Source organism: Mandrillus leucophaeus, unplaced genomic scaffold, assembly GCF_000951045.1.
Source record: "Mandrillus leucophaeus isolate KB7577 unplaced genomic scaffold, Mleu.le_1.0 Scaffold566, whole genome shotgun sequence".
NCBI classification, from domain to species: Eukaryota; Metazoa; Chordata; class Mammalia; order Primates; family Cercopithecidae; genus Mandrillus; species Mandrillus leucophaeus.
In genome coordinates this window covers 348,117-373,581 of record NW_012106097.1, presented here as the reverse complement: position 1 = coordinate 373,581, position 25,465 = coordinate 348,117, and the positions used below count along the sequence as shown (strand labels likewise).

Below are 25,465 nucleotides of genomic sequence, written 5' to 3'. Positions count from 1 at the left end.
GGATGAAAGCAATGAACAGACTTAATTCATCTATATCAGGGCTTGAAAACTAGCTTATTGCCTTTGTCATACAGGCATGGGTGTACGTGTGTGTGTATTGTTTTTGTTTTTGTTTTACCGTTAGTTTAAAAGAAAAGGATTTCAGTACCAATATTAAAAATGGGAAGATTTATATAAAACTCTGGATTTTTCTGTTTATCTGGAAAACCCAGAAGACATATGCCTGTAATCCCAACACTTTTGGGAGGCCGAGGTGGGAGGATCACCTGAGGTCCGGAGTTCAGGACCAGTCTGACCAACATGGTGAAACCCCATCTCAATTAAGTACAAAAAATTGGCCAGGCGTGGTGCTGCATGCCTGTAGTCCCAGCAACTCGGGAGGCTGAGGCAGGAGAATCACTTGAACCCAGGAGGCGGAGGTTGCAGTGAGCTGAGATTACGCCATTGCACTCTACCCTGGGCAACAAGAATGAAACTCTGTCTCAAACAAAACAAAACAAAACAAAACAAAACAAAACAAGAAACAGAAGATGTGATAACACTGGGCTGGTCCTTCCTACTTGGCAACAATTGACACAGAAGTTGCAGCCATTTGCTGTTGATGGGGAATGTCCTCTTCAGTGCCTATTCTGTCCACTTAGTTTCCAAGCCTGCCTGAACTCTGTGGTCATCCTGGTTTGGAATCTGGAAATTGTTAACTTTTTAAACTTTAAATTGCATCTTGTGCTCATGCATACCATATTTTAAATACAGAAAAATAATTAAGATTTTTTTTTCAAGCACATGCATTATGTATCAAACTGATAATGTGTTTTAGAATCTTTTAGTTGTCTACTTGCCCTATGACTTGTAAAATGAATTAGGCTGGGCGCTGGTTCATGTGGCTTTGTAGAAGGATTTCAACTTTACCTCTTACATGTTAGGACCCATGTGAGTTTTTTTGTTTTGTTTTTTGGCTTTGAGTTTTTAGGATTTGAGGCCCCCAATAAGTGCCACATGGAACATTTACTAAAGCCTAGAAAGACCAAAAGAAACAATCCTATCCCTTAGGTTTACTGTTTACAGTCTAGTTAGGAGAGACATTAAACACAGATGCAAGGTAAAAGTATTCCAAGCGCAGAGATGCAAATACTTGTGTTTATATTCTTTTTTACAGTTTCCAAGAATTGAGTCTTTAAGTATTTATTGAAAGAGTTTTTTTTTTTTTTTTTTTTTTTAAGGGTAAACTTTTCCTGGTATTACCTAGATGAGGAATTTTTATTTAAAGCATTTATGTATGTATGTATGTATGTATTTGAGACAGCGTCTCCTTATGTTGCCCAGGCTGGTCTTGAACTCCTGGGCTCAGATGATCCTCCTGCCATGCTTTCCAAAGTGCTGGGATTACAGGTGTGAGCCACTGTGCCCAGTCATAAAGCATTTCCATATTAACTTTTAAAAAAATAAGATTAAATTGGATAGATTTCCAAACTCTGATTTCTCTTTTTCTTGTTTTGAAAATGTGTATTTGTCATGTTGAATGTGATGTGATAGCTATTGATGTATCTCATAGTACAGTAAAAGTAGTATATAAACACAGGAGGAAAAGATGAGACACTTCTGCATCCAGAATGTGTTAAGATGAGACACTTCTGCATCCAGAATATGTTTGCACATAATCGTTTTCATGTAGGCAGACTCTTTTCTTTTTTAGTCCAAATGATTGATTTAAACATATGACTATATAAAATATATGCGTTACACTCCAAACATGACAGTAGTAAGCAAGCTGCGTAAAATTCGTAACATTAATCTCCAAGTTCCAAATGCAGATACTCATTCTCGTTCTTTTTTTTCTCTCTCCTACATTTCCAAATGCAAAAATAAACAGCCTGCCAAGGAGCAAGTTGCTAAAGTGCTGTAGTGTTTTATCTAGGTAATCTTGGGTTTAGCTGCCTTTAGATTATATTTGTTTCCTCATTTAAATTGGCATTGGCCACAACTAGGTGCCTCTTGGTCATTTACTGGTCAGCTTTAATGTTACAATAACTTGAAGCTAGACATGGTGCGTCCCCAGAAGAAACAATATACACGTGCTGCTTTAGTGTGAACGCCTACATTGGTATTTCTTCCCTGCCCTGGGCCTTTTTCCTTAACAGGTGACTGTCAGATCAGATCATCTGTTGAGAGGGAATGTGTTTTACCTGAGCTGCAAGTGTGTTCAGCACTTTGATTAACAAGAATAATTTGGCCCTCCCTTCCTGGGTGTCCTCTCTTTCCTGCCCCTTCCCTGCTCTTTGCAGCATAGTAGATAAGCATTTGAATAAAATGGACAATCTGCATTTAGCACATTACCCTTCCAAAGGCTTCTGCTTTGCAAATAATTGGGCAGTTAAGTGGAGACAGGAAAGATCCAGAGGTAAATGTGGTCTAGTTTTGGGTGCAGGTTGACTACAAAGTATGTCAGTAAACTTGTTACTAAGGTTCCATTTCGGCTGTTTAAAAAAATACAAATCAATTCTTGTTAGCCACACCTTAGATTTGAAGGGAAATGGACTTGTGTTATTGACCAATTATATTACATGGCTTTTAATTTTCAGGAAGGGTCATTAATATGTTTTGTTTTTGAGACTCACTTTGTTCCCCAGGCTGTAGTACAGTGATACAGTCCCAGCTCACTGCAGCCTCAATCTTCTGGGCTCAAGCTATTCTCTCACCTCAGCCTTCTGAGTAGCTGGGACTACAGGCGTGTACCAGCATGGCCTGGCTACTTACTTTTATTTTTTGTAGAGACAGTCCCCCTATGTTGCCCAAGCTGGTCTCAAACTCCTGGTTTTAAGCCATCGTCCTGCCTAGACCTCCCAAAATGTGGGATTACACAGGTGTGACCCTCTGTGCCAGGCCTTAACCAAACCTTTTCTTTTTGTTGTTGTTGTTATATTCATGCGCTCAGAAGTTGATAATTTTTTTTTTTTTGAGCTGGGGTCTCATCCTTTCACCCAGGCTGGAATACAGTAAAATGTTTTTGTGTTTTCTAAGCAGTGGTTAGAAACATTAATCACTGAGCATGTTACTGTCTCAGAAGTTTCTTTGGTCTTTATATTGGAGTGCTGAGTTGTCATTCTAGTTCATGGGAGAAGCTATGACATACAGAAGGATGTGCTTTAATTAGCGATGTTGTTTGGTAGTTAAATAGGCCACAGTAATGCAGCGAATTTTTAATTTTTATTTTATATTGCCAGAATGGATCTGTTTAGAACCCATTTAAACTCTTGTCACCTTGGCAAAAAGGTCACATGGAAAACATCTTTATAGAATGGTGATTTCTTTATAATTTACTTGATGGCTTTAGTCGTGACTGAATGTAAAACTATAAAATATTAATATGAATTGCAAATGAATGGCATCCATATTTTTCTCTTAGGGTTTGTGATAGGAAATCAGATACTGGGTTTATCTATATGGATAATATCTGTCTGTTTTCAGGACACAGGGAATCGATGGTGGAGTTGGGTGTTAGAAGACATCATCCTTTCATAGATCGGTGTCCACATCCAGCTTACTTCCCACAGTCTCTTGCTTTCTCAGTTTTAAGGTGGTTTACTCAGGATGAGAGTTCTCCTACTTTTTATTGACTACTTCTGCACACTATGCTACTCCAAGCAATCTTGGAACTTTTTTTTTTCTCTCTAGATGAAGTCTTGTTCTGTCCTCCAGGCTGGAGTGCAATGGCGTGATCTCAGCTCACTGCAACATCCGCCTCCCTGGTTCAAGCAATTCTCCTGCCTAAGCCTCCCCAGTAGCTGGGATTATAGGCACCCGCTACCACGCCCGGCGAATTTTTAAATTTTTAGTAGAGATGAAGTTTCACCACGTTGGCCAGTCTGGTCTCAGAGTCCCAGCCTCAAGTGATCTGCCCGCCTTGGCCTCCCAAAGTGCTGGGATTTCAGGCATGAGCCACCACACCTGGGCCAATCTTGGAACTTTAAAGAGCCTCCATTAACAAGGCAGTAAGATAGGTGTCACACCAGGTGTGAGTGCCATCTTTAGAGGGGTACAGTGACCCATTTTCTAACAGTTATTCTTAAACCTAGAGGGAAATATAGGACAAAAGATGCTGTAAGGTTGACTCTTCCAGAGATTTCCATACCTTAGCAATCTAAAAACTGTACGAAAGGTCAGAGTTAGGACTTTGAAAGAATGCTAAGTGTTTGACAAAATTTTTGGCATTTACCTCAGTCTTAAGTGCTACTTTGGAAGCCTGCTGATCACGAGAATGCTTTTAGTCTCAGCCCAATCTCAACTTCTACTTGAGTGGTTATCTGTGGACACTAAGTTAAAATTGTTGGAAACAGTGGCTTTTAATGGATATTTTTATCTCTTTCTTCCTGCTGAGGTGGAGGGAAGGATTAGTGACCATTGGGGAGGGCTTATGAGGTGCTGGGGCTGGTGCTGAGCACTTACACACATTATTTCATCCAGTAATTACACACCCTGTAAGGCGGCAATCATCTTTATAGACAAAACCCGAGGGGAGAAAGGTTACGTACTTGTAACTGGCAAATCACAGAGCTGGGATTCGAACCCACGTATCTCTTTTTCCAAAACTCAGATCCTGCCTTCTGGGAAAGGTGGAGCTGCCTGGGTTGGACTTACCTCTCAGTCTTGTTCAGGTAAACAGCTGGGGAAAGAGATGGGACTAGGTTTTTGCACAGTAGTAAATTGTAAAGTTTATAGAGGCCGTTCCTCTTCATTATCTTACATGATTTCCACATTAACTCCAGAAGGTGGCAGTGCCTCTGGCTCCCCAGCTTCTGAAAAATTGAGGACTAAACAGCAGTGGTAGTGTCAGAAGGCCTGGAGGTCAAAAGGAGTTGGGAGTGAAATCTTCCGAAGCCCCAGCCTGGGTCACAGCAGCGTCTCCCTTTTTTCCTTAGGGAATGGTTCTTTTCTTGAGATTGGCAATAGGAGGGCTGCTCTCTTGCGGGTCAGCAGCTGCTGAGAGATGATGGTGGCCAGAAAAGGGTAGTAGAGGGTAGTAGTAGGTAGACATAGTAGAGGTAGTAGAGTTTCCTCCCCTGTGGGAGTCTCACCCTGGACTTAGAAAGGCCCTGTCTTTTCTTCCCAAACCCCATCCTTCATTTCCATTAAAAAATTACATCACCCTAGAGGCAGCTTTGAGACTAAAGAAGTTTAAAACCTTGTAAGATTTGAACATATTAAGTGATTTTTCATTCTGAATTTACAGAGTAATACCAGGATAAAAGAAACAAAGTTTATCCTTCAAAAGGAAAGAAAATGACCACAGGTATTTCTTAAATCTCTCACCTCTACTTTTCCTGTTTTCTAAGGGGAATACAGAATTAAGTGTCACGCAGATTTTTACTGTGAACAGTGATGCCATACCTGGTTGCTCATGAGTTTGTCGTTTTCTTTGTTTTAGATTGATGAAGGACTGCTTGGATTTTGACTTTCCTGAAGATGTTAATTATATGTTTCAAAAATCATGTGTTCTGCTAAAAATCACTTATGCATAGCCTTGGAAAAAGAACTGGAGGCAGGGAGTTGCTTCAGGGTGCAGAATATTGTTTTGGAGGCCTTGAGAAATAAATCTTGAGTTAGTTCATTTACCACCAAGACATATTTAGTCACTGTATATAAACAAAAGAAGTCACAGTGTGCCTGGACATTATTTGTCCCAGATGGAGTTTAAACTTGGCTCATTATACTGCACTGATGTCATGGTGCATAAACTGGCTCTGAATTCAACGTGCATAGAATCGGCTGTGCTTGTATGTGCTGAGGACATGCGGGAGGAGGGGCGGGGCTGGCTGGAAAATCTTTGTCACATTTTTCCTTTGCTCTCTGTAGAGACTAGTGTCAGTCTTGAATTTGGACTTGGTGCAGAATGAGGGAAGAATTGGAATAATCTGTTAATGTGTACGAGTCAGTATGTGTATGTCCTCAAAGCTGTAGTGCTTCCAAGACCAAGAATCTAAGTGTGCCTGGCTTTCCAACAGTTACTTAACAAAGCTCTAGTAACTCGAATCTAGAAAGGAAAATCTTAAAGGCATTACATTTTAAAAGAGCATGTTTAGTGTGTTTGCCTTGAAGTCTTAAATCTGGACAGCTTCTTTAAACTTTGCAATCGTCTTAAGTATCCAGCTGTAAAATTCTGTTTTCCCGAATTGTATGGTGGACAATGTCTCAAAGTAGTTGCTTAAAAGTATGTAAAAAGGTGGCCAAATTTAATTTTTCCTGTGTGCTTTGAGAGGGCAGCTTGTGGGTGAGAAAACTGAGCCGGAGAGGGTCCTTTCCTGGACTTCTGAGCCTTTAATGGGAAATTTCCACATACTGTGGTGTTACTTTATTACTTTTTATTGCTGGCTTTTGTTATGATAATCTTAATAAGAAGCATTTCCAAGTAATTCAAACCATTTTGTAGATGTAAAGGGCTTAGATTTCAGAACTTCTGTGAATGGATTCCTATAGGAGTCACTCTTGTTGCCGGGACACAGAAGCCAAGCAGATACTGGAATGTGAATGCATTGGGAGGTGAACCTTTAAGGAGAGCGCAAATGTTTACCAAAGAGAAAATCTGGTCAGAGGTGAGAAGTGGTTGGTTTTAGATTTTATTGAGAGCATGAAACGTGGCAGATTTGGTAAAAATTTTTTCTTGAGATTGTAATTTTACTTAACTGAGAGACTTGTCGCTGGTAGGAATTTGAAGAAAAAGAAATTGGGGGTAGAAGGCTCTCCTTCAGGGAGGAACGCATATTTCCTAGAAGAGAACTTGTCCTGCCTTTGGGGATGTTCCTTTGACCTGGTTAACTGCATTCTCTTTATTTTAGCAGTCTTGTTGAATTATCTCCATATTGAATTGACATGGTGAAACCACACCTAGTAGAGGGGAGAAGTGGTGGTGTGGGCTAGATGAGTATGCATTTTGGTCAGACATGGCTGGATTCCAGTCACTTTGTAGTTTTGTGACCTTGGAAGGGTTGCTTTTCTTCTTCAAGCCTCAGTTTCCCCATTTGTAAAATCTAGTTAATATCTACCTAGCAGATGACAGGGATTCAATAAGTAGTAGCTGTTTCTTAATCATTATAGAAAAAAACCTGGAAAAAGGAGTTGATAAAGTACCTTGCATCATGCCGAATTAATCTTACAGATGTGATATTGAGGATACAGCTTTTGTTGTTGTTGTTGTTTTTGTTTTTTTTTTTAACAAAGAACAGTACATTTTTATTTTTAATTTTAACTTATTATTTATTATTATTATTTTGAGACAGAGTCTCACTGTGTTGCCCAGGATGGAGTGCCGTAGCAGCTGCCGCCTCCTGAGTTCAAGCGATTCTCATGCCTCAGCCTCCAGAGTAGCTGAGACTACAGGCACCCACCATTATGCCCGGCTAATTTTTGTATTTTTAGTAGTGACGGAGTGTTGGTCATGCTGGTCGTGAACTTCTGACGTCAAGTGGTCCACCTGTCTCGGCTTCCCAAAGTGCTGGGATTACAGGCGTGAGCCACCACACCTGGCTGACGATACAGCTTTTGAACCTTCTATTCTTTGAAGAAAAGAGTATTAAAACTTTTGGAGTAGTGGATATCCTTGCTCCTTATTTTGAACAGCGAGAGTCCTAAAGCCCAGGAAAACCCAAAACATATTTGCCATGTATCCTACGGGTTGTGTTGAGCAAGGGGAGCTTCACCTACAATGTGTGCCCTTGGACCTTGAGTTCCCAGTGTTTGCTTAGGTCCGCTTGGGGGCTTCCTGTTATTGTATATTATTTTTCAATCAGCTTTGGATTCAGGCTTCAGGCAGGGCAGTGAGCAAAATGAGGCAATGGATACATTCACATCTTCTTACCAGGATCTTTCTAGTTTACTTGCTTATGTTTTTAATCCTAGACATTTTCTTTGCATGTGTTATCACCACAAAGATCAATATTGGGCATTCGCACCCCATCACTTCCCTTTTCCTGATTTGGAGAAAAGAGGGGACTCAAAAAAGAAATACTGCTTACTTTTCAGTTTTGCCTGAGGCCAGCTGTGGTCTGTTGCACACAGACTGGGGTCTCAAAGGTGTGTGTGAATAGACAGTTTGGGTGTAGGGGCCTGGAACGAGCTTGGAGACTGGGAATCTTGGGGGTGGGGCTGAGGAGTGGGGAGTGGGAGTATATGTGACCAGAAAATAGTGGCATGAGGAATAGACGGTAGTACTCTTCTCATGTGGTCAAAGGTCACTTTTAAAGTTATTAGGTATTCCTGGATAGTATCCTTAGTTGAGTGGAACTCTTCTGCAGCTTTTAGATTGTATCATTTTCCCCCTTAAAGATACCTGTTGGATAATCATAAATGTGGGCTCCAAGGAGGAAGTGTTCATTTATACATGAAAACAAGCTTCACAAAGTGTGGCCAGTGGAAAAAACTCTGAAAGTGAAATGGGATCTCCTTTCTGCATGGTTTATATCTTGATTGTCTGAGGATTGGATTTAACGGTTAAAAATGCTGCAAGTGTAATATTTTGCCTTTGGTCAGTTGGTACCGTTCTCCCAGGAGACGCTTTTTTTGGGAGACAGTCTTGCTCTGTTTCACGGGCTGGAGTGCAGTTGGCACCGTCACGGTTTGCTACAGCCTTGACTTCCTAGGCTCACATGATCTTCCTGCCTCAACCTCCTGAGCTGCTAGAACTACAGGAATGCACCACCATGTCCGGCTAATTTTTACAATTATTTTTGTAGATATGGAGTCTCACTATGTTGCCTGGGCTGCTCTGGAACTCCTGGTCTCAAGTGATTCTCCCCATCTCAGCCTCCCAAAGCACTGGAATTACAGGCATGAGCCGCTGTACGTGGCCAGAAGCTTTTTTGATGGACTGATACTTTACCCTGATTGCTTATTTGAGTGACTGGTGATTTTTTTATTTGAGGCATAAATTAGACATTTGCCTCCAGAAGTAGTCTTAGATACTATTGACACCTGGTTAATCAGCCACCCAAAGTTTAAACTGCAAAAGTAGCCTTCCTTTCCCTCTTTTAATGAGTAAGAAACAGAGTTAGTTTTAGATTTATACCTGTAAAGGAAAGATAGTACCCCTTCTTTCAGTTCCCCTGTTAGACAAAGAATTCCCATGATGCTGTATTTGCTCAGTTGTATTAATTGTAACTCTTGTTTTATTGTTTCTGTGGACTTTGGAAGAGTGGTCACTTATTTTTTATTAAATTTTGATAAACTGCCTTCTGTTTATTTCCAGCTTCATGGTTCTTGTAGCACTAACGGTTTTGAAACAGATCTGATGAAGCAATAGTAGCTTAGAGGATGCTCTCATGATTTGATTAGCATGGTTCTTCTTAACATCTCTGGAGAAAAAAATATCAGTAGTTAAAATCTTTGTCTTTTTTTTCTTCCTGTGAAGACGTGGTGCAATATGAATCAGTTTAATGCTGACTTTGGAAAAGTAGGAAATGCTTAGTGAGTAGACGAAAAACGATGCGGTTTGGACAGCAATGTTCTGTTTCGCATTTTATATTAAGGAGGACTTGTAGCAGTTATTATATTTCTGCTTTGTGGCTGGGGAGAGGGAAGGAGGGAGGGAGGGAGAGAGAGAAACATTGCCCAACTTGTATGAGAGGAAAGGTTAAGTGCCGGGAGTTGGCCAGGTTGTGACTCATGCTCCTCAGGGGCTGCGTGATGCAAGACCTGCTGCCAGCTCATTCATGTCTGCTGTCAGGACCGGTCATTGGGCTGGTGTGTGTCAAACTTATTTTTATCTCTGCTTTATTGACAATGAAAACAGCTAGGTGGTCAGCCTCCCTCAGTATAATAAAATGCTTTCTTTTAAAATACCTCAGTGCCAAGATGAATACAGTTTGTTTAAATAATGACTTCTCCTCTACTGAGAAAAATTGATATTGGGACACAGGAGACTTGCCTGGTTTCTGAGGTAACTTGGTAGATTATAATCTGGTTGCCATGGCTACTCAGCAGCAATGAAAATTACATGAACTAAACATTTGAAGGGTGGTATTTTCGTCGGATGCTTAAAAGCCCGTTACCTATCATCTTTCTCGCTGAAGAAGTGGGATGGGGGTCAGGAATTGAACTCAGTAAGCAGTGGGGGAAGACATAAGTGGACCTTAGAGGCTGGATGCCTCTGGGTCGTTCTTTGAAGTTTGGCCTGGTGTCAGTGACCACTGAGGAACTGTTACAGACACTTTTTATGCAATATGATAAGCAGATAACGTGACGACAGTCTGGACATGTCCCAATTCAGAAATCCGTTTTCTTGCCTGGGACTTTCTGTAATATTGGTGAATTGTGTTTTCTGAACCGGTATTCGGGACACATTGTCTGACAATTATGAGCGTGGTAGAAGAGAGTATATGAATTTGGGATTGTCAGAGAAAATCTAGGACATAGAGTCTTGGCATCCATTGGTTCCCTGCTCCCCCAACTAATTAATTCCATGGGCATATATCACAGTTCTATCCCTAGAGCTTTAAACACAAAGCAAATGGTTTCTGCTTTATTACAGTGATGCTAGAATTGGTCTAAGGACCTTTAAGAAGACCTGGATAATCGTCTGTATTGAAGTGTTGTTTTCTTCCATTGTGGTTTTTATATTGTATATTTATGTAAAAATAAATGATTTTCATGTTAAAGAAATTATTTTAAAAGCTCCTTTTCAAGAAAACAAATATTTTAATCATTCTAGAGATCTTGAAGGAATTTCCTTTTGAGTTTTTGAAACAGTACAATGTACTTACATTGGTGGTAATTTAAATACTGAAAACTCAAAGATTATCTACAGTTGTTATACAGGAAAAATAAATTGCCTTGAAATAACTGTCATAATTCAAGAGCACCAGGGGTGAAGCTTAGTCTGAGTTTCCCTGAATGATCCTATTTTTTTCCAGGTAATGTATTTTTTGGTTTAAAAAATTTTAGTATTCCAGCAGTGTCATCTGGATGAATTATTAGAAGAGGCAAAATACATGGATATTAAAGATGGAGTTTTTAAAGATGAAATGGCTTTGATCTCAATAGTTTTACAAAACAAATTATGGTGTATACAGTAAATAAAGTTGACTTTTAAATTGCGTCTTATGAAAACTTAATTTCTAAGCTAAGATAATTATTTGCAATAGTTTTTTTAAAATGTTTTATGACTTTCATTCATCCAGTGAAAGTAATTATTGAGCACATAACTTATTCTGTGCCAGGCGTGGGGCTAGATAGCTGGATGTTATCCTTATCATGCCTAGATTGAAGAAGGAAAGACAGACACTAACATAATTGCTTAGTTAATTAATTGCAGTTGTAAATTCTAGGAAGAAGTAGTAGAGCAGGTTTTTTGTTTGATTTAGAACACATAGCTGGGGACCTGACCTGTCCTAAGAGTTAAACACTATATCACAAGCTGAGAAGGATGAATAGACGTTGGTTGAGGATGGAGGAAGGTAGGTGGTAAGCTAAGATGAGGGAGTACAGGAAGAGTATTACAGACAGATGGAACAATATACTTGACAGTTTCGAGCCAGGGAAGAACAGGGCTTGTTCCAGTAACTGTAGGATGAATGTGACACTGACATCCTGTCAATTTCTAGAAATTCTATGGTGATTTTTAAAAAGTGTTAGCCTTGTACATGGTGGTTTTTAACTATACTTTTTGTGATGGTTGTTTTTGAGATGGAGTCTTGCTCTGTCACTGAGGCTGGAGTGCAGTGGCATGCCACAACCTCCACCTCCAAGCCATTTTCCTGCCTCAGCCTCTCAAGTAGCTGGGATTACAGGTGCCCACCACCACGCCTGGCTAATTTTTGTATTTTTAGTAGAAAGGAGGTTTCACCCAGGCTGGTCTTGAACTCCTGACCTCAAGTGATCCATCTGCCTCAGCCTCCCAAAGTGCTGGGATTAGAGGTGTGAGCCACCGTGCCCAGCCTAACTATAGTTTTTTAAGTTTGTATTATGTCTTTTAACTTGTATTTAGATATCAATTAGTGATTTTTTTCCTTTGATTATCCTTTGATTAAAACTATTAATAAAACTATAAGGCTGTTGAGAGAATGTACTTTGCTATTACCACTCATGGTCTAGTCTTGGAAGTTGTCTAATATTAAATATTTATGTTCATATAAGTAAAACATTGACTTTAAACATTTGGGTATTTGATGGGGCCTATTTATAATATTTATTGAATACTGTTCATTATTGTCTTAAGATCCTATACACAGATATTCTTTTTACAAAATTTTTTCTTGTAAATATTTTTTTGTTGTCACACAATGGAATCATATAACCCAGATCAGTAATAGACACTTGGGAACAGTATGCAACACTGTTAGGTCAAAACTTCATTGCTAGATGCAACTTTCTTCTATAAGTATGGTTTCTGGTCTTTTTTCTTCTTTAATTGTAGTTTCTAAATTTGTGAAAGAGAAAAAGGAATTGTGCTTTTCAAAGAAAAATTTTCTTCAAATGGAGTTTTTAAAGTTAGATAGCATCATAAGCAACACAGGAGAATTCACTTAGCTAAATTCAAATGCATGTACTCCTTCTATCCCCATACCTCCAATTAAGACTTATATTCCAAGTTTTGTGTTTATAAAACATTTTATGCCACATACTTCCTGTCTAGTGTATAAATGTAGGTAATAACACTTGACAAATCTCAGAGGTTCCAGTATTAAACTGAAATTAATGTGTTGTTTTGGCAGGTTATTCTCGTTCAAGTTAATCCAGGTGAGACTTTCACAATCAGAGCGGAGGATGGAACACTTCAGTGCATTCAAGGTAAGGATATTTTTGGTAAATAATCGAATCAAAGATTTTTTCTTTATTTGAAGGACGTAATGTTTTTCTATGTGTGTCTGCATGTAATTTTCTAGATGTAAAGTATATCTTGGATATTCATTTTCTTTTTTTTTTCTGTCACATGGTCTCAAATATGTATTATGATGTTATCCAAAGGATATTTGTAGTGGTAAAATCTGTATTGGGTATCTATTGGTTAGTTATTGCTGAGTAACAAATTACTCCAAACTTTGGTGGCTTATAACAACAAGTATTAACTCACAGGGGGCTATTGGTAGGAAGTTTTCTGCAGTTACTTGTTAAGTGGGCCTTTCCATGGAGAAGCGGAGGGGGCTTATGTTATGGCATCTGGCTTCAGAGCCAATAACTAGAGGGCAAGAGGGAGCTAGTAGGTCCAGCCTAGACTCGAGAAGAAATTATGAAAGGGTGTGAATACCAAGAGGCAGGTCATTGGGGACCATCTTGGAGGCTGCCCAACACAGTCTACTCTTTGGCCCCCGATAATTCATGTTCCTTCCAAATGCAAACTTCCCCCTCCCAAGATCTCTAAAAGTCTTATCCCATTATAGGATTAGCTCAGACTTCAGAATCTTGTCACCTAAAGTTCCAGGTGTAGGTAAGGCTTCTGGGTGTGGTTCTTTTATTATAGCTCCTAGGACACTTCCAGTTTGTATACTAATGCCTCTTCTGTATATTCACTTGGAAATAAATGACGTAGGTACTTCGATCCATATGGAGTTCTGTGTTGGAAGATCAACCTAGATCTGATGTTAGCTAGTAAACACTGCAGTGTTAAAAGGCACTGTTTATGATAGCTCTTTTTGGCAGTGATTGGGATTATGGGGTAAATGGTAAATTGGCATGCAATTGAGATCAGTATTAGGTTATTAATTGAACTGGAATCTAATCAGAGGCTTTATTATTAATACTTGAACTTGCTTACCAATATACAAACAAACTGGGGGAAATGCCCTTTAGTTTCAGTTTCCCATAATGAGCTATACAGAAACAGGTTTTTTGTTTTTTTTTTTTTTTGCCTTGCGTAGTAGTAGAGCATGTTGCTTTGTACTTTATTTTTGTATCTATAAGAACAAAAACTTAGAAAATATTTCTTGAGAAATGAGTATATTTTTAAAGATTCAAGGCTAATGAGTTTTAATTGAAGTTAATATTAGATTATTTAATCATTTTATTAATGATTTCTACTCTGCATTCCTCTGTGGTGTCCCAGAAATTGATCTTTGGAATTCTAAATCATTTGAAATCAAAACCTAGTCTTAGTCGATGAACAATATGGGGGAAACTTCAAGGAAGAAAAGAAGTATTTTAAAATAGTATGGACTACAGAGTCTTCCACCTATTTATAGTATTATAATAAACGGATATTGTGAACAATTAAAACCTCAGAATCCTACAACCTTGTATCTTTTAAAAAAAAAATCACACTAGAAAAACTAGATGAAAGTCACCAGTATGGGATGAAGCTGAGGTTTTCAGTTCAGTAAGAAAGCAATTAAGCCTCTGGTTATGGTAACATTGGAGCCCCATTAATTGGCTGGTAGATTATGTCCCTCTACAACTAAGTATGTGTAATAGAATCTATAAAAGCAAATCACTTAGTGGATGAACATGCATAAAATCTCTTTCATTCCACTTGAGTTTACTTTTTGGTGTCTAAGGAGTGTGTGCGTGTGTATGTAGTGTGTGTATATGTTTTGTGTGTGTATATGTATGTGTAACTTCACTGAGTTAGCCGTTCCCCCACTTTTTTCTTTTTTTAAATCCATGTTATAACTGGTGCACTTCGCAGGAAATGTTGCAAGTATATTGCTGTCTTCACAATGGGAGCTTTGTATTTATTCATGATGATACTTAGAGATAAGTGACACTAACACTCCTTCCAGTGATTTCAAAAATGCCTTTGACCAAAACAGAATTGTGGAGCCATTTATCTTTGGCTCCCTCCAGGCTTCCTATTCTTTGTTCTCTTCTGAAGTCTCAGATACTATGGTTATCTTCATTTTGGGGAGTGGTGGTACCTGGCCCAATTAATTGAAATGGCACAGGATGGAATGAGGACTAGGACCTGGATCCAGGTGCTTTGCTAGGGTTTCGGAAGCACTGGGGCAATAGGATGAACTGCAGAAACTGGAAGGAAAGTCAGCTTAGCAGGCTGAACCCCAAGTTGAGACTCATTGACCGCCACTAATGTGTATAAAAGGCAGTCACTCAGGCAAAAAATAAGAAAGCCTTTATGTGAGTTCCAGTATGAGTTTGTGAACGTTTCACTCCAGTTGGGTAGAATATAGCAACATAAAATGTGGCAATAGGCAGTATATTTGTACATTCCAACGCAAGTTGCTGTGTCATCCTCACACTCCCAGTGGTGAACATCATCTCTACCATTGCTGACATTTATTCAGCTCAGGCTGTGCTATGCATTCTGTCCTTTAGTGAGTGTGTAGTTACACACAAGGAAGCTGAGGCCTGTCAAAAAGTCACATTGCAAGAAAGAGGCAGAGTTGAGTTTTCTTCCCTGGTATGTCTGACGCCCTGAGTTCCTTGTTCTGTGCCTTTATGTCAGGGAGGACTCCATTCTCTTGATAACAGCAAGGTTAACTTCCTGTTCCTGGAGTAACAGGATTCTGAGCTGGATACTAGGATGAGTACTTAGATGCCCAGAATGAGACAGATGGTTCGCAGAACAAAAGTGGATGGTGGAGACTGAGTCTTGGGAATAAGCTGGGGCGAGCACTTTGTTAACAAAGTGAGATGTACTGATTGAGCAGTGACTAGCAGACAGTGTGATGCAGGGAATATTGGTTTAGAACTCATTACATTATTTCTGCCCCAAATCAGGTTTGGGTTCAGATTTGGGGTGGCTCAGCTTCCAGGTGGAGCTTCCAGCTCCAGCTGTTGTCGACTGGGGCCAGGGAGGGCTCCAGCTCCAGGACAATGGGAGAGGACTCGTAGGTACAGTGGGAGGCAGTTCTTTGCCATTTAAAAACCTAATAGAAAGGAATCTGAAAATGGTCACACTGTAATGGAAATTTCTGAAAGAAATATTTGTATTTTGTTAGGGATTTAAGAGATCGAAACTCTACTTACGTTCTTTCAACACCGGCCAACAGGTGGGAGGTGGTTTTGTTTTGTTTTGTTTATTTTTTTGTTCTGAGATGGAGTCTCACTCTGTTGCCCAGGCTGGAGTGCAGTGGCACAATCTCAGCTCACTGCAACCACTGCCTCCCGGGTTTAAGCGATTCTCCTGCCTAAGCCTCCTGAGTAGCTGGGACTACAGGCGTGCACCACCACACCTGGCTAATTTTTTGTATTTTTAGTAGAGACAGGGTTTCACTGTGTTGGCCAGGGTAGTCTCGATCTCCTGACTTCGTGATGTGGCCGCCTCGGCCTCCCAAAGTGCTGGGATTACAGGCATGAGCCACCATACCCGGCTGGTGTTTTTTTAAATTGAGGGGAAGGTGATGGGTGGTGGTGGCCTTCCTGGAAATTTTGAAGTCATACCCATTGATGATGCTATGGTTGAAACTGTCAGCCTAATAACTTTGCTATTTTAACACTAGCCCTCAGATTAGGGACTGCTTTGTGGGGATTTCAGGTAGGGAGTGGAGTTGGTTGCTGGGCCTTCCTGGAAACTGTGAAGTCACATTGTATGAGGTCAGTCCTCTTTACTTGTAACTGAATTTATTAGTCTGATAATTTTATCTATAGGACATTTATGAAACCACTAGAAAGACCTCAGAAGCTCATTGTGATCTCATTAAAAGGCAGCTTGGAAGTTGAAAGCAAATTAATACAGAAGAATATGGGCTGAGTGGGGAAGCTCACACCTATAATCCCAGCAGTTTGGGAGGCCAAGGCAGAAGGATTGCTTGAGGCCATGAGTTAAAGACTAGCCTGGGCAACACAGTGAGACCCATTTCTACAAAAAAAAAAAAAAAAAAAAAAAGAAAGAAAAAATCAGTCAGTTGTGGCGGTGCATTCCTGTAGTCCCAGCTACTCAGAAGGCTGAGGTGGGAGGATCGATTGAGCCCAGGAGTTTGAGGCTGCAGTGAGCTATGGTTGCACCACTGCATTCTATCCTGAGACCTTGTCTATTAAAAAAGAAAAAAATGTGTTTTTATGGGAATGTCCTTGGTGATAAGGAAGAAAACACAGGAAGCATACAATATGCTGTGAACGCAGATTCATTTCTAATGGAATATTTCTCAATATTTCCCATGAAACATGAATCACAGGTCTCGAAGGGGCCAAAAAAGGTCATAGTTTATTCTCACTTGGGGTCAGCCTATACCTGTGGCATCCTAGACAAAAGATTTATTTTCTTTCGGCCAGATCAAAGTGTATAAAGAGCTAATTGTTAGGAAAAAGAATCTTAGCAATCAATATGAATTTTGCCTTTGCTTCAATTCAGGAATTAATAGAGGGCACACTTAGGTCTCTCCCATTATTTTCATATCTGTGTCTGGGCTGAGGTGCTGGCAATGCAGCCTTCCTTCCTGTCTACACATGCCATCTTTTTATCTGCTCCCTGTAAAATCCGCCAGCCAAAACAAACATCATGCTTCCTTTAAGACTTCAGGCCTGTCTCTTCCAAGAGCCCTCCCAGACCACTGCCTGACTTTTCCCTGAATTCTGGAGGAGCAGGTAGAGGTAGCACTACACAGTCTGGTTATATGCGTAAACCTTTCCTTAGCTCTCGAATTAGATGCGAATTCAGTTGTGACAGGAAACAGTGTATCTTAACCCCGCTCCCCAGCTACACAGCTTAGAATAATTACTGACTGGATTCCTGACTGGCTCTGGTATTACATTCAAGCATGATGATTTTTCTTTTCAATTTTACTCTTCTGTTGGCAGTTTAAGATATTTAGTTACGTGCTTTTAGCAGTCTCTAAATCTCGATAGAAGAACTTTGAAATACCACATTGCGTTGATAATTGAAGTTAATGAGTTTCCTTTAGAGAAGCATGTTTAAATTCTAAAGAACTTTTATAATGACCCTACATTAATACTGTAATTTTTTATTTAAGACTGTTATATATAAATTGTGAGGCTAAAGAAAACAGGTGAGTGTGATGCTGATTAAAAAAAAAACTGATTAAAATTCTTAGGAAGCACCATTATTTTAGTAAACAGTAATATTTAAAGATACTTAATTACTAATGGGTTCTGTCCAAAATAATTTAGGAATCTTTTACCATAGCAGTTAATCTGCTAACTTGTGTTAAGTGAATAGAGACCTCGAAATGACTAAATGACAACAGAATGCGTGGTCAGAGGGGACCTCTAAGAGGGGGGCACTACTATGAAATGGCTGTAACTTTGAAGCTATTCGAATGTGAAACTTTTTCCGCTCTTGCTTGTTCTCCGTAAGACTCCCTCAGCTCTGTGTCTAATTTTCCCCCTGCCCCAGTGAGTGTGGGAACTGTATCATTGATGAACACCACGCTCTGCCCAGTGACTCTGTGAATGGCACCATTGAGAGCTGTTCACCATTTCTGAATTTCCTCATTTGTCTCCCATCCCCCGCCCCTCCATGTATGAGTCAGCATCCAGAATGTCACAGGGACCCTAGTGTTACTTGTTTTTCCATATGTGATACTTTGGGGACCTTAATGTTGCTTTTGTTTTTTTCCTTGTGTGATACTTTAAGTGCATTTATTAGACTTGTTTGGCACATTAAAACAGTGACCTGTCATTCTTTCTAAGAATTTTATGACAGGTCCTAGGGAATTTGGGTTATCTCTTGCTTAGTTTAGTGTGAAATGACAAGAATGGTGTCATAGCTTGAGCTTGCAAACTGAGGTAGACTGAAACTTCAAAAGCAAAGCATGTATATGGTCTCTCCCTTTTATACATACTTTGCATGTAAATGAGAAATTCCTGTTTTACTAGCTTAAAATCCAGGAAGAGTACCTGTTGCAAATGAAGCCTGTTTTCAAAGACTGTAGTGGATCTCTGTCTTGGCTTACATTTGCAACCAGTTTTTTGATAAAAAATATTTGGGCGATTTGAAAGTAAAATTATTGTAACATGAATGCATTAAATTCTAAATCTTTGCCAACTTTTATTATATTGGATGAATTGTTATTTAACTATTTGTAATCTGTATTATAAATGGAAATGTTTCTTCCTATTACAAGATTAGGGTTTTAGGAGCTGATTTTCTACATAAGAAACTGCCTTGAAAACCATTTCTTTTTTTTTTTTTCTTTTGAGACAGGGCACCCTGTCTCAAAAAGAAAGACTTGCTCTGAGACAGACTTGCTCTGTCACCCAGGCTGTAGTGCAGTGGCACGACCAGATCATAGCTCGGTTGCAGCCTCAACCTCCTGAGCTGAAGTAATCTTCCCACCTTGGCCTCCCAGATTGTTGGGATTACAGGCATGAGCCAGTGTGCCTGGCCGAAACCCATTTCTTTAGTATTTGGGGGATTTGTGAGGGATTGCTAACAAGCTGAAATGTTATTGTGAACACTTAGGCCTCACTTGGAAAATCTTCTAGAATTGAAAATAACAAGTCATTTGCCAAGGCTAACGCTAGTGTCATGGCCATCTTTCTTTCTGATTGATCCGAAGCTGTATAGTTAGTCCTCCTGGGGGCTCTAAGCCAAGACAGTCTGAATTTCTAGGAAAATCTGAATCACTCTACCAATTTTCCAGCTCACCTTACGATTCTTAAATGTTAGCTTCAAGACCAGTCTTTTACCTGTGTGTGTTTATACTACAAATATATATTTACATGTGTGTGTGCATATATTTGTTTCATTAGAAGATTTTTTCATTTTCCATGATAGAATTTACATTAAATTTGGAGAAAGATTGAAGAAAAATTACTTTCAGCTTTGTGGAGTACTCTTGATCTCTGAAATGTTTGGGGGCTTTATTTTGTGCATGACGAGTTAGCAGTTCCTTTCAACATGGACTGATGCACAGCTATTTGTTACAAATAGACATTCCGTATGCTGACCTGATAAACCCCTTTACAGACAGCCTCTTGCTGCTGAGTAACTGGAAGTTTACCAGCAGGTGGTTTCCACCAGGGCCGGAAAATACTGACAGGCCCAGAGCAGAAAGTCTGGGTTATGGAAGGAATGAGAGCAAAGGCTGTGATTGAATGTGCAACTGTCATCTTGCTGGGATTGTGTAATGTCATGAGGCTGGGTTACATCAATACCAAACTATGTTGCTTTCCTAGGAGGTTTTAAGTCCCTCTCAAGGGAGGTACTCAGGGTATATGCTGCTTCCTGCCTTTCTTCTTCCTGTCTCAGTTATCTTGATTTTTATGCTTATTCTTATATTTACATAAGAATGGAATGTTAAACCCTTAGATAAAACTGTCACCCAGTGTTCTGTCATCAGACTTAAGATGAATTGGTGTTGAGTTCTCAGAGTATAGTTCTGTAGTGTGAATCCCTGGTCATTTGGTAGCTAATGCTTAACCTGTTAGCCCCAGTTTCCTCTCTTAAAATGGGAACAATGATAGCACCTATCTGATAGGATTGTGAGGATAATCCATTGTAAGTGTCATTATTATGATCATCATTATCTAGTTGTATCCACAGCTTTTCTGCTTTTTTCCCCCTAAATAGATGGCATGATTAATTGTGGGCAATGACTTCATTTTCCTACTTGGAGAAATCAGTTGAAATTCTAGTCTCCCTTTCATTGCTTATTTATGATAGACTTGCTCTCATAGGGTTGCTGGTGACAGCACCAGTTCAAACATTTTAGATGAAGGTTTATAAGAATATATATACTGTTCAGATATGGGGTTATAGCTAAAACAACAGGTTCAGTGTTCCATGAATTTAAAGTAAATTTTGTTGTAGTTTTAGTTGTTGGTTTTCTTTTGAATAACAGCCATTCACTCTCGCACCATGCATGAGCAGCTATATTCAGAGAAGGCTCTATGTTATTTTATCCAATAAAGCAGTTTTTCTAGTGTGTCTCCTTTTACATTTTCATTGAATTCCATACTTCTGGCTGGGCACAGTGGCTCACGCCTGTAATCCCAACACTTTGGGAGGCCTAGGTAGGGCGGATCACCTGAGGTCAGGAGTTCGAGACCAGCCTGGCCAACATGTTGAAACCCCATCTCTACCAAAAATACAAAAATTAACCGGGTGTGGTGGTGGGCATCTGTAATCCCAGCTACTCAGGAGGTTGAGACAGGAAGATCACTTGAACCTGGGAGATGGAGGTTGCAGTGAGTTGAGATGGTGCCACTGCACTGCAGCCCAGGCGACAGAGCGAGACTCTGTCTCAAAAAAAAAAAAAAAAAAAATTGTTTCCATACTTCTTAAAATTTTTATTTAGTACATTCTGTTCTTAGGCAGTACCAAGAAGCAGTAAGGGCTATACATTGGGAAGGGCTATACATTATGGGTTTTAGAGTGAGATTGCCTGGCTTAAAAATCCCCTGCACGTTAGTTGTATATTGTAAAATTAGTTCCTTAATTTCTGTACGCCTCAGTTTCCTTATCTGTAGAGCTGGAGTAGTAATTTCTGTCCTGAAGGATTGCTGTGATTAAATGAGTTACTGTGTGGAGAGCACTAAGAACAGTTTCTGAGTCATAGTAAGGGCCCAATATATAGGAGTGATTACTAAGCTTTTGGTCTTTATTATGGGTGGGCATTGAACCCCCCCCCTTCATTTTTTTGTTACCTAATCATTTTAAAACATTTCAGAAAACCTGTGTGAACTGGAGTTATTAGGATTTTTTAGATGTCTTTACGTTTAAATTCTAACACTTCAAAATAACATGTTTAAAAGTTATGCAATCGCAGTTTAGCTTCTGAACCCTTCTGCCCTTTAGGCTTGTTAAACATTGATTAAAATGTCATCTCTGAAGGTACCACTGCTTAGAGTTCTTTAAATGTCACAGATCTTTGCGTGTCAGATAATTCAGAAAAGCAAGCAGTGTCACATTACCTCAGTGGTTGGCCACAGGTTATTTCACAGCTTGTAGTCTTTCAGTTCCTGCTTTATTCTTTCTGTATTTTTTACTCTTGTTCTTACATTTCCAACCTGAAATAGAAAAGTTCATGTTACAAGTGTCTTTAAGGAAGACTGGATTAAGTTCTTCAAGGGCAAGGGTCAAAGCTTAGTCGTCTTTGTATCCCAGGGCCTATCCTGCACTTAGGAGGCATAGAGACTGAAGGAAAGTCATTTCCTGATACTTGTCTTAGTCTGTTCGGGCTGCTATAACAAAAATACTGTAGACTGGGTGGCTTATTAACAACAGAAATCTGTTTCCCACAGTTCTGGAGGCTGGGAAGTCTAAGATCAAGATACTGGTTTCTTTGGTGTTTGTAGAAGGCCGGCTTTCTGGTTCATAGATGGCAGTTTCTCTCTGTGTCCTCACATGGTTGAAAGGCCTGGGGGTCTTCTTGGGCCTCCTTTATAAGGACACTAATCCCATTCATGAGGGATTAGTGTCCCTCATGACCCAATCACCCCTTCTAATACCACCCCTTCTAATACCATCACCTTTGGGGTTAGAATTTCAGTGTATGAATTTGTGGTGGGGTGGGGGACACGAACATTCAGACAGTGATGGTGCTGTTGAAGATAGAATGATGGAAAAATTCTCTTAGTTAATTTAGAGAAGTTATTTATTTTTGTTATTCTGATTAGGTAGTTAAATTTAGTTATTTTCACTCTTAGTTCCTCAAATTAAGATAATATAGGCATGTGTTTCCAAAAACAGTAATTCTGAAAAGTCCAGTATGTGGATTAGCTTCTCTTACCTGTAAAAATGCATGAAGGAATCATTATATTGATGCTTTTAATAACTTTCTTTTGGGGGAGAATAGGATGGGAATACCTTAGAAAATGTTAGGCTATTTAATCCTTAAAGATGCATAAACTTTTTCCCAAACTTCGTATTTATTTTTACATTATTAACAAATATTTTAATTTAGGTTACTCATTAATTTTATTAATATTTTATGTTTTCTTGCTGTTGGAAATTATAGCGTTTATGTGTAGTAATGAATTCTCAGTAAACTCTGTGTCAGACCCAAGAACAAATTATGCTTTAGTAAATGAGGGCCAGGCACGGTGGCGCGTGCCTGTAATCCCAGCACTGTGGGAGGCTGAGGCAGGTGGATCATGAGGTCAAGAGATTAGACCATCCTGGCCAACATGGTGAAACCCTGTCTCAACTAAAAATACAAAGATTAGCTGGGCGTGGTGGTGCACACCTGTAGTCCCAGCTACTCGGGAGGCTGAGGGAGGAGAATTGCTTGAACCTGGGAGGCGGAGGTTGCAGTGAGTCGAGATCGCATCACTGCACTCCAGTCTGGTGACAGAGCGAGCCTCCTTCTCAAAAAATACATACATACATACATACATACATACATACATACATACATACTAAATATAAATAGTAAATGAGTCTGATTTGTGCTTCTCAGTTTTTGCATTGCTATAAAGAAATACCTGAGACTGTGTAGTTTATAAGGAAAAGAGGTTTAATTGGCTCATGGTTCTACAGGATATACAGGAAGCATGGTGCTGGGATCTGCTTCTAGTGAGGGCCTCAGAAAACTTAAAATTATGACAGAAGGTGAAGGAGAGCCGGCAAGTCACATGGAGAGAGCAGGAGTAAGAGAGAGAAGGGAGAGGTCCCAGACTTTTAAACAACCAGATCTCCTGTGAACTGAATGAGAACTCACTCATCACCATGGGGATGGTGCTAAGCCATTCCTGAGGGATCCATCCTCACAATCCAGTCACTTCCCAGCAGGCCCCACCACCAACATTGGGAATGACATCTCAGTGTGAGATTTGGAGGGGACAAAGATGCAAATCATATCGTTTGCTGAGTTAAATGAAGGTGGCATAATGGTTTTCCTCTATCAGCAGTGTGATTGAAGAGGGCAGGCAGGCGTCAAGCCTGAAGGAGGGCATTTGTGGTGGGATGTGGAAGGAGAAACACGTATTACAGACATTTAGGAGATAGTCATGACTTGTGACCAAGGAGAACACACTGGATGAATGTTTCCCTAAGGTGGATGAACTATAGTGTCTTAGAAAAATGTTTGTCTTATAACATAATTGACAGCACTAAACATTTTTACTCTCTGTCTCTTAATTGTACAAGCATTAAGAGTAACAAATATGGGTTTAAAAGGCAAACTTTTTTTTTTTTTAAGTGAGTATTTTTTCATTTTCCTCAACTTGGGTATTTCCTCTCCATAAAGGTGTTATATTTAAATTATGGAACACCTTTATGGATGCTTTATATATTGCATTATGGAGCCAGTTTTAAACATCTGTTTTGTTATCTTTCTAGCTATAGGAGTGTCCACATCTTCACTTTATTTAAAAAGCTCCCAGGTATGTATTAGCAGATTATTATTTCTGTTCCAAATTGATAAGAAGAGGAGGCCTAGCATCGAGGGAAAAGTCTTTGGGAGTGAAAAAAAGAGTGGAAACTTAAAATATAAGCCCTTTTCTTGTTCTATCTTCTAGTGAAAATGTTATTCTGTGTTAGAGAAATGACCAGATGAATTTTGTTTCCTGTTTCGTTTTGCAGTTCTCATTAAAGTGGGTATACACATATACTTATCTCATGTAAATGTCAAACTGTTTGTTTGTTATTGAAGTGCTAAGTCTTTAACAGTTCTCCCCTGGTTGGATGTTTGAAGATCATTTCGGTATGTCTTATGCTAGATCCAGCAATGTCAGTTTTTGCCTGCTGCACTGTGGTACCCTGTGGACAAAACAAGTATAAATGGTCCAGATTTATGATGGTTTAAGATTGTTCAACTTTACGATTGTTTCGTCGGGATGTAACACGGTCGCAGGTTAAAGAGCATCTATACTTAGGCAATGCGAGAACTGAACTTGTGTTCTGTTGAGGAAGAGTAATCTTTGCAGGTAGCATAATTAAATGTTTAAATTGTCTTTGAGTGTAAGCTTGAAATAGTTTTTTGTTTGTCTGTTTGTTTTGAGATGGAGTTTCACTCTGGTTGCCCAGGCTGGAGTGCAATGGCAGGATCTCGGCTCACTGCAACCTCCACCTCCCGGGTTCAAGTGATTCTCCTGCCTCAGCCTCTTGAGTAGCTGGGATTACAGGCATGCGCCACCATGCCCGGTTAGTTTTGTATTTTTAGTAGAGACGAGATTTCTCCATGTTGGTCAGGCTGATCTTGACCTCCTGACCTCAGGTGATTTGCCGTCCTCAGCCTCCCAAAGTGCTGGGATTACAGGCATGAGCCACCGTGCCTGGCTGAAATAGTTTTTTAAAAATGTTACTAAAATATAAAAAAAAGCGTGGCACTGTCAACCCATGAGTTAGAAATAAAGATCCAGGATTACATTGGTTAATTTATTCTTAGTTAATAGTCAAGACAGTTCTCATTCTGTGAGTCAAGCACTCACCTGTTGAGTGACATAGTTCTTGATCATATGCCCAAGGAAAAGGACATGTCTAACATTGCAGAATTTTAAAACTGTGTGTATTAACAGTGGTTTGTATCCTTTTGCACATCAGAATTACCTGGGAACGTAAAAAAAAAAAAAGTTTAAAAGTTGATATCTAGGCTAGTTGTAGTGAATTGTCACATTGTTGAGCACAGGGGAATGGTCAGATTGTAGGGACTGGGCATGAGTGATTTTTAAAAGCTCCCAGGCCATT

General features: G+C 39.6%; 1 protein-coding gene across 1 annotated transcript in view; it reads left to right on the top strand.

Moving 5' to 3' along the window:
• The window catches only part of FNDC3B (fibronectin type III domain containing 3B), a 310,570-nt gene that overhangs the window by 8,159 nt on the left and 276,946 nt on the right, over nt 1–25,465 (top strand). The window contains exon 2 of the mRNA XM_011998294.1: nt 12,699–12,774. Coding sequence (XP_011853684.1) covers nt 12,699–12,774 — 76 coding nt within the window. The remainder of the gene's footprint in view (nt 1–12,698; nt 12,775–25,465) is intronic.